This window comes from Suricata suricatta, chromosome 9 (assembly GCF_006229205.1).
Source record: "Suricata suricatta isolate VVHF042 chromosome 9, meerkat_22Aug2017_6uvM2_HiC, whole genome shotgun sequence".
In the NCBI taxonomy this organism is placed as follows: domain Eukaryota; kingdom Metazoa; phylum Chordata; class Mammalia; order Carnivora; family Herpestidae; genus Suricata; species Suricata suricatta.
Genome location: NC_043708.1, coordinates 29872261 through 29882353, shown reverse-complemented (window position 1 = coordinate 29882353; position 10093 = coordinate 29872261). Strand labels below are relative to the sequence as shown.

Genomic DNA, 10093 nt, shown 5'->3' with positions numbered 1-10093 from the left:
CTGAAAATGAACTGAGGGTTGAAGGGAAAGGGGGAGGGGGGAAAAGAGGTGGTGGTGATGGAGGAGGGCACTTGTGGGGAAGAGCACTGGGTGTTGTATGGAAACCAATTTGACAATAAACTATTTAAAAAATAATAAAATAAAAAAAGAAGATGTGGTATATGTATATATATATACACACACACAATGAGTATTACTCAATAATCAGAAAGAATGAAATCTTGCCGTTTGCAACTACATGGATGGAACTAGAGAGTACTAGGCTAAGTGAAATTAGTCAGTCAGAGAAAGACAAATATCATGACTTTACTCATATGAGGAATTTTAGATACAAAACAGATGAGCATAAGGGAAGGGAAGCAAAAATAATATAAAAACAGGGAGGGGGACAAAACCTAAGAGACTCTTAAATATGGAGAACAACAGAGGGTTGCTGGAGGGGCTGTGGGAGGGAATGGGCTCAATGAGTAAGGGGCATTAAGGAATCTACTCCTGAAATCGTTGTTGCACTATATGCTAACTAACTTGGATGTCAGTTTTTTTTATATAAAGCCACAGCTTAAACTCACCAAGTTGTGCAAATTTAATATGTATAGCTTTTTGTATGTCATTCATTTGTCAATAAGTGGTTTAAAATTTTTTTAAAAAAAGAAAATGCAGAGAAATCCCTGCCATGTGTTCCTTAGGTCCCAATGTATGTCCTTCGTTGGTTTGTATTCTTTGCTTCACCTTTCTGAACTTGTTTATGTTTGTTTTATACATAAAGTATGGTGTTTTAACTTATGGTGAGCAAGAGCAATAGGGGTAAGAGTGTTTATCTTTTCTGGAACCAGAAGTCCTCAATGCTATTTTTAAAAGAAATGATTTTCTTCAGCAAGAGAAATGAAATGATCTTTCAGCAAGAGAGATCAAACCAAAACTATGTGTGGAACCTTTCAATCCTTCCCTACTTCTAGATCTCTGAGGATACCATTCTATCAGAAGCAGGCACTCTAGTGTTGCTACCATAACTTTTCCAGGATTGAGCATCTGTAGTGTCCTACTCTCTCATTTCCTGGGATAGGTTTTCTTAAAAATTTTTTAATGTTTTTGTTTTATTTTTGAAAGAGAGAGAGTGTGAGCTGGGGAGGGGCAGAGAGAGAGGGAGACACAGAATATGAAGCAGGTTTCAGGTTCTGAGCTGTCAGCACAGGCTGATGCAGGGCTCGAGCTCATGGACTGTGAGATCATGACCTGAGCTAAAAGTTGGACACCCAGCCAACTGAGCTACCCAGGCGCCCCAGTTTTCTTAATTGTTAATCATCCTTGGCATAGGAGCAAATTTTATCCCGAGTTCAGTTCCAGACAAAAGTTTTTTTAATGTACCTTTCCTAAGACAGGGGTTCCCTAGTTCTACCTGGATGAATGAGACAGTTTATGAAAAGGAACCTCCAAGCAAATGTTATAAGGTGGAAGAGGGACAGTAATGAATCCTCAAGACTGAGAAGGCACATTGAAACATAAAAATGAAGGAAGTCATTCCATACTGTTTACACAGCATTTTATTCAGGGTAACTTACTGACAGGAGTATTGAGCAAACAGTGACCCTCAGCAAAATCAGGACCCTCACCCACGGATTTTATAGAACAAAAAGGTAGTTATCTAAAGTGGTGCCATCTGTGTACCAGAGGGAAGATTATAAGGCTTCTTGCATTCTGTTCAGGGCATACATTAACTTCCATGAGGTCTGGAACACAGAGCCCCAAAGGGGTCATTGTATGGACATGAACAAGATACAGGGCCAAAGATGGAGTCAGTGTTGTCAGCACTCCTACAGCAGATTCCTGAAAAAACCATCATGAATAGAAGAAAGTTTTTCTGAGAGGAAATTTATTTATTTATTTATTTATTTATTTATTTATTTATTTATTTATTTATAAATGTTGATCACTGTTCTTTTTTTAAATTTTTAAGTGTTTTTTCATTTATTTTTGAGAGACAGAGAGAGACACTGTGAGCAGGGGAGGGTCAAGAGAGAGGGAGATACAGAATCTGAACACAGGCTCCAGGCTCTGAGCTAGCTGTCAGCACAGAGCCCGACACGGGGCTTGAACCCATGAACTGTGAGATCATGACCTGTGCCGAAGTCGACGCTTAACCAACTGAGCCACCCAGGGGTCCCTCTGAGAGGAAATTTAAAGAAGAACCATCATTAAAAATGCTTCCAATTGATAGTTATAGAGCTCTGAGTCTCCTAGTTAAATTAGAAGGTGGCAAGGCTCATTGGCCAAGAATCCTTTTAAAACAGAATCTACTCAGGGTTAGCATTAATATTTTACTGAATTAATTTTTACTCTATGTAATGTTTATATAGTTAAAGTCATCTTATAGATTATATTTTTGCCAAACACTATGTCATAAATTCTCTACCAAATGATTTCGAGCATGTTTTTCTCAAAAATATAAAAGGAGATACAGTTTTTAAAACTTGTACAAAACAAAAAATCAAGGCTATAAACTGTATACAAATATTGAATATGGTAATTATAAAGGGAATTATGCTATATCAATGTTGGTAATTATAAAGGGAATTACATATATCAAGATTATTTAGAAAATATTTGACACAGCATGTAGAATTTGACCTTGAGCTAGAGTTATGTATGGCAGAATTTAGTTCCATAGTGAAAAGTCATTGAACAGTCTAGGCCAACACAGTAGCATGGGGAAAATTATGAAGCAGAAATGAAACAACATTGTCGGAAGACATAGGATGGGATTGAAGAAGCTAGCCAATTCCAACTATACTGAAGTTGCATAGAATTAGTGGAGCAAGAGCAAGATATCCTTGACTGCCAGTTGTTTCTGAAGAAATGAAAGATCCTTGTTGCTAAGCACTTGAATTTAGAACTTAGTCACCTAGGAGATAAAAGGAGGAGGGCTTGAGTTTCCCTTTGTTATGTGAGGTCAACTAACCAATCTTTGTTCATTGATAAGTGTGGTACAAACCGTCAAGAAAGAAAAGACCATGGAAGTAGCTGTTTCTCCTTTGGTAAGTCATCTGTTAAGTTTGGTTGTTTGCATGAGTTGGGAGCCAGAGTAGGACCATGGATAATGTGAGGTTTCTTAATTTTGTTTTGTTTCCCTTTTTAAAGATGGAAGAAACTTGAGCATGGGTGGGGAGTAAGGTGCTGCAGTAGGGTGATCAACTATTCCAGTTTTCCTCAGACTGAGGGCATGGCTGGGATGCGGGGCTTTCAGTTTTAAAATGGGGACAGTCCTGGGTGAACTAGAATAAGTTGGTTACTCCAACTGCCAGTAAAATAGAGTTGAAAGTAGAAAACATTAACAGAATCAGTCCACATTTAGGTAAGAGATGTGGTGTGAAACAGAAGATTATGGGTTACTACCTGAATTTGGGATGGATCACTTTTCCACTGAGACTGGGAAATGGAGTGGGATAGAAGAGAGGTAGAAATGTGTGCGGATTCAGACAGGGATGTAACAGTGAAAATAATAGAAAGCATTTTGTCTTTAGATTTGGCATCACTATAGATATATTTTTTAATTGTGTTGAAGACTATGAAATCCACTTGATATTGTGATTCAGTGACCACACATATACAAACACCCCCAAAATTTTGGTACCATCTGTATGAGTTGCTAAAAGACTTCTAGGAATGTCTTCTAATATTTTTATTCAATTTCCTTAAAAAATGCAGGTCATGATCCATTAAATTGATTTAATGACTCTCTAATTCAGACACTGGTGACAGACAGATGGGAAAATAGTGCATTCAAGCATGATGGAGTAAGAGCGCAGATGCACAGGTGGAGAGGTCTTTAGGAAGTTGACATAGCTATAGGAAAAGAAAGAGTTGATAAAACATATGGAGGATAGCTGTTGTCTACTTTGAGATTCCAATAACATTAGAAAATAAAGATTTTTAATGATACTACTTCACAGTATTAAGGGAGGGTGATGTTCCTTTAGGAGTTTGGGTCTCTGAGGTCCTAAGAATTATATGAGGACAGCGAGTATGGCTCAAAGATTCTTTCAAGAATTTCCTTTTGTTCCCTGTTCTCAAGATGAGCTCTAAGAATGAGAGAGAATGGTTTACAGAGCTTAGCAGCCTTCTCTACAATACTCGATTGGCCCTTCTCACTTTCCATCCTCCCGTCCACAATGATTCCCACTGCATAATAAACAAAAGCATACAAAGAAATCTATGGGGAACAAATCTAGAAGTAAGGATTTCACCCAATTCAGAGATCTTTATCCTTGGAAGTTTTCAATGGTTGAATTTGCCTATGAACTTTGCTGTTCCCTTGTGGGCTACTTGCACCTTGGAATAAAGTGTCTGTCCACTGCCCACATGGGTCCAAACTGTCTAGGCAGGTTAACACTAAGGATATTGTTCAGATCAATACATCCTCCTATCTACCAGCATCCATATAGCAAATCTAGAATAAATAATAACTAAAATAATGTATATTAAAAAGGAAAAGATGAAGTCTACTTGGTTAACTATTTAACTCTGTGATAAAAAGGCAATCAGAATGAATTTTTAGCTACTGACACTACACACAAATGAGGAAACTCAGAATATTAGGGCTGTGTAAATGTAATGTCCTGGAAAATGAAGAAAGGAGGAATAAGGCAAAGTAGAGTCTGAAATATCAGCTAACTTCTTATCTGCATTTCTTAGGATAGAGACCCTGGACAAACTATTCCAGTTCCAATTGTGCATTACCTTTTTAAGATCTTCACACATATTGTTTTAAGTGTCCCCCCTTCCCCGCAGTAAGGTATGCTAATTTCGATAAAGAAGTGGAAAAAGTATGTGACAGAATTAATCCAAGTTTTGTTTTGTTCGAAAAATTTAGCTTCACAACTTGTTATTGGTAACAAAATAATTACATAAATTATTGAATATCAGAAAAATGATCAAGTTTTTTATATATGAGTTGTAATATTTCAGGGCATTTCAAATTTTCCTGTGTAGTGGCTAATTTTGAACACTCTTATATTAATGAGTGTTCTCATTGCTTAAAATCTCTCAGGGGTTTATGGAGGTCTATACACAAAGCATTACTAAATCATAACCTTTATTAGCCTTAGATTAATCTGGTTCAGATCATATTATGATGGCCTGATTGTGTGTCCCTTTTTCCACAACTCAGTGCTTCTTAGCCTAATTTTTGTCATTCAGTTGGGACGATGATGAAGGCTACAGACACTCTCCTCAGCAAAAAAACACAAAACATTTAAAATATTAAATACAATATTATAGGCCCCTTAAAGCTCATTCTTGTGGCTGCCCCAAATTTCTGTCTTAAATTGATAATTTATTTAATGTTCTCTATTTTTATTTTTGTTTTCTAGTATCTAGCACAATGTCTGTACTTCATATACTCCAAACACATAAATACTGGTTTAATGCATAAGGAAAGAAATGGATGAGTGTTGCTAGTCAGGCTGCATGCCCGGTACAGAAATTATCCACTGTCAAAAGCTGTTAGTAAATATATTTGAGCAAAAATTAGGAATCTTCCCAGACAATCCTAAAATTCCAGGCACTGTGATGATGTTGCCTCAAGAGAACAGAGTTCTTCTTCCCAAGCCTTTGAACTTCATAGATTCTCATTTTCTCTTTATAAGGAATTTTCTTTTGTCTTTGACATTTTTCTACAGATACCAATGTTGTTCTCCCCACTCCTTTAGAGGATGTCAGCTTTTTAGGATCTTTTTCCTCTTCTAAAAATAATAATCAAATACAAATACATTTTAAATAGCATTCATCTGTAACCCAAGTACTTCACCACTCCTCTCCCTTTTTTCATTGTTCATTGTATAAAAAAACTATAGGGGTGTCTGGGTCGCTCAGTCAGTTGAGCGTCTGACTCTGTTTCGGCTCAGGTCATGATCCCAGGGTGGTGAGATTGAGATCTTTATCAGGCTCCACACTGGCCATGGATCCTGCTCAAGATTTTTGCTCTCCCCCCCCCACCCTGCCCTTCTCCCCAACTTGCACATGCTCTATCTTTCTCAAATTAAAAAAAAAAAAAAGAACTATACTAGGCATTATAGGGGGTACTAAAATAAGTTAAAATTATAAACCCTGCACTCAGCAATCCTGCAGTTCAGAGAGGTGTGAATGAAGATAAATACAGTGAGGAGACAAGTAAATAACTTGTAATAAAGAAAGATTAAAGCAAATCATAAGACCAATGCAAACTGACATAAGAACTGTGATTGTTTATGATCTCTCCAGTTTTGACAGTCAAAAGGGGAAAGTATCAGTAGTTATGCAGGAACAACAGGCATAGACCAACATGGTCTTGGACCAACTGAGATACAGAGTCACCCTACTCTTAAGTCTCTTTAGTTTGGCTTTAACTTTTTATTATGGAGATTTTCATACCACCTACATGGATTAAGATAATTGTATGAAAACCCAAGTACTTATTAGCGGACTTTAACAATTATCAACATGTAGCCAATACTGCCTTATCTATACCCCTCTAAATTCCCACTCCCATTTGTTGAAAGCAACTCCAAAGCATTTTCTTAATTCATTAATCACTTTTTGGTCATTCAATTCCTTCTCTCCCATTTTCCTTACCCAATCCCACCACCTCCCCACCCTTTTATTTTCACTTTCAGCACCGCAGCTGATGCCCAACTCTGCCAGGACACAGATCATTAAAGGTCAGCTCTACACAATGACCAATTAGAAGGAACCAGACCAGCAGTGCCTCACACTCTTTTTCCCTGGACAAATGACTTTATAATGGCAGCTTCATAAGGGTGGCTGGGAGACTGAGGTGGCCATGAGAGTTGCTCTCCTGCTGTTCTCGTTCGGAATGTCTTTGTTCCCTTCCAGCTTCTCCCAGGCTGGGCCCTCCCGAAACCGGAGTTCCCCAGAGGTGGTTGTTCCTTTGAAGGTGACTGGCAAAGGCAGAAGTGCAAAAACTCCAGGCTGGCTCTCCTACAGCCTGCAGTTTGGGGGCTGGAGACATGTTGTACATATGAAGATCAAGAAGCTCTTGGTTTCCAGACACTTCCCGGTATTCACATACACAGATCAGCATGCCCTTGTCCAGGATCAGCCTTTTGTTCCTGATGACTGCTACTATCATGGTTATGTGGAAGGAGTCCCCGAGTCCCTGGTTGCCCTCAGTACCTGTTCTGGAGGCTTTCGAGGAATGCTGCAGATAAATGACCTTACTTATGAAATTGAACCCATCAGCCACTCTACCACATTTGAACACTTGGTTTATGAGATAAACACTAATGAGACACAATTCCCACCTATGAGATGTGGCTTGACAAAGAAGGAAATTGCACTCCAACAGCTGAGATTTGAAGAGGCTAACGAATCAACTCTGACACAAAATTCTAATGATAAATGGTGGACCCACTCATGGTTTCTGGAGCTGATTGTGGTGGTAGAGCGCGATTTCTTAATTTATTCTCAAAGCAACTTCTCAAAGGTACAGGAGGATGTGTTTCTTGTTGTCAACATAGTAGATTCCATTTATCAGCAGTTGGGTACTTATGTGATTTTGACTGGGATTGAGATTTGGAATCAAGAAAATGTTTTCCCAATGATAAGCATAGAACAGGTTTTGAAGGATTTCTCTCATTGGAAACAAATCAGTCTTTCCCAGCTACAGTATGACGCTGCACATCTTTTCATAAAAAATTCACTTATAAGTGTACTTGGTATAGCCTATGTTGCAGGAATATGTCATCCTCCTATTGATTGTGGGGTTAATAATTTCCAAGGAGATGCCTGGTCTCTTTTTGCCCTCACTGTCGCCCATGAATTAGGACATAATTTGGGTATGCAGCATGATGAAGAATTCTGTTTGTGTGAGCAAAGTGGTTGCATCATGAATGCTACCAGAGTTCCAGCAAAGAAATTCACCAATTGTAGTTACATAGATTTTACAAAGACCACTTTAAACCAGGGATCCTGTCTACATAATATTCCACGTCCAGGGGAAGTCTTTATGCTGAAGCGCTGTGGGAATGGTGTGGTTGAAGGGGAAGAGGAATGTGACTGTGGATCTATAAAGCAGTGTGAACAAGACCCCTGCTGTCTGATGAGCTGCACTCTGAGGTCCAGGGCTGCTTGTGCTTTCGGGCTTTGTTGCAAAGACTGTAAGTTCATGCCATCGGGGAAACTCTGTAGACATCAGGTCAATAAATGTGACCTTCCAGAGTGGTGCAATGGGACTTCCCATCAGTGCCCTGAAGACGCATACGTGCAGGACGGGGTCCCCTGTGGTGATGATGCCTACTGCTATGGAGGGAGATGTAACAACCATGAAGAACAATGCAGGGAGATTTTTGGTGAAGGTGCAAAGGGTGCATCTCCGAGTTGCTACAAAGAAATGAACACCCTGGGAAACCGTTTTGGCCACTGTGGTATAGATGGCACAACATATTTAAAATGTAATACCTCAGATATCTTCTGTGGCAGAGTTCAGTGTGGGAATGTGAGGGTTATTCCCCATCTGAGAGATCACTCCACTTTGCAGCAAGCTCACATCAATGGTGTCATCTGCTGGAGTGTTGACTACCATGTAGGAATGGACACACCTGATGTTGGTGAAGTAAAAGATGGCACCGTGTGTGGTCCAGGCAAGATCTGTATTCACAAAAAGTGTGTCAGTCTGTCTCTCTTGTCACAAGTCTGCCTGGCTGAGACCTGCAACATGAAAGGGATCTGCAATAATAAACATCACTGCCACTGTGATGATGGGTGGTCCCCACCGCACTGCCTGCACAGAGGCTATGGAGGTAGTGTGGACAGTGGTCCAGCATCTGCCAAAAAAGTTTCCTGGCTACTAGTGGTGAGTCTTAGTTTGTCTTTTTTGTTTTTACTGTCAACTGCTGTATTTATGTACTTTAGAAAACATTTTGGTCCCCAGGAGACTAAGGCACAGTCTTCAGGTTAGGAAAATGTCTCTAATTTAATATCCTGTGCATTATTAAGTTTTAGTCTCTTGGCAGTGGAAATGTTACTACATGCCTAAAACTGAGCACATTACTGACAATTTGCACAAAAATTCAGGGAGGGACCTTCCCTTTTGTCAGTATCAGAAATATCAGGAACATTGCCATTAGGCAAAGGCAATTCCTAACATCTTCCTATCTACTGTTCATTGTTATAAGCAGCAAATAAAGCTTCCTTCCCCCAAATCAGTCCTATTTGTGTTTCTTGAGAACAGATGTGATGCATGGGAAAGGAAGGAGACAGGCATTGGAGAACCCAAAATTCATTTACTTCCAAAGTAACTTTTTAAAGGTGCAGAGAATGTATTTCTTGTTGACCCAGTGGATTCCATTTATCAGCAGTTGGGTACTTATATGATTTTGACTGGGATTGGGATTTGGGATCATGGAAATGTTTTCCCAATGATAAGCACAGAACAAACAGATTGCCAAGTTCATGTCATCAGGGGAACTCTGTAGACATCAGGTCAATAAGTGTGACTATCTGGAGTGGTGTGATGGGACATCTCCCATCAGTGGCTAGAAGATGGGTATGTGCAGAATGGGATTCCCTGTAGCAACAGTGCCCACTGCTATCAGAAGAGATGTATAAAGCAGGAGAAATTGCTCATATGATTTTAACATTCTGCTCCAAAATCTGAGAAGAAAAATGATAATAATGTTTGTCCCACCCAACCTCCTGGCTTTATTTGGTAACCAAAAGAGAGAAACAAATTAATTTTTATTAAAGTGTAAACAAATTATTTAATAAAAACTCCTGACCCTCTTCCTCCTGTCCTTCCTGTCCAGTCTTGTCTGCCTCTCTTTGCTTTAATGTGGCAGTTTGGGTATGCTCTTGAAGTATTTGCTTTGAATATCAGAATATAATCTCTATGAGGTCAAGGTTGTTTTTGTCTTTTGTTGTTATATCCCAATACCAAGAACAAAGCGTAATACAGAATACATATTTGGATGAAGTAATTAATTTGAATGAATTAATTGCATGAAATTAATTAGGAAGTAAAAATAATACTTTGGTCCTCTTTTTAAAACGAATGCAGCTCTTGCTCAAAATTAAACTTTAGTATTTAAAATACATGCATTTA

The 10093-nt window shown here is 38.9% G+C and overlaps 1 protein-coding gene across 1 annotated transcript; it reads left to right on the top strand.

Annotated features, from left to right (window-relative positions):
- The first annotated feature begins 2940 nt into the window (after nt 1-2940).
- On the top strand, nt 2941-9197 carry LOC115302861 (disintegrin and metalloproteinase domain-containing protein 21-like). The gene is made up of 2 exons (XM_029952847.1): nt 2941-3032; nt 6648-9197. The coding sequence occupies exon 2, from the start codon at nt 6815-6817 to the stop codon at nt 8948-8950; it is 2136 nt and encodes a 711-aa protein (XP_029808707.1). The 5' UTR covers nt 2941-3032; nt 6648-6814; the 3' UTR covers nt 8951-9197.
- Nucleotides 9198-10093: the final 896 nt, after the last annotated feature.

Coding starts and splice junctions, on each gene's coding strand:
- LOC115302861 (XM_029952847.1), top strand. CDS start 6,815: ATGAGAGTTGCTCTCCTGCTGTTCTCGTTCGGAATGTCTTTGTTCCCT.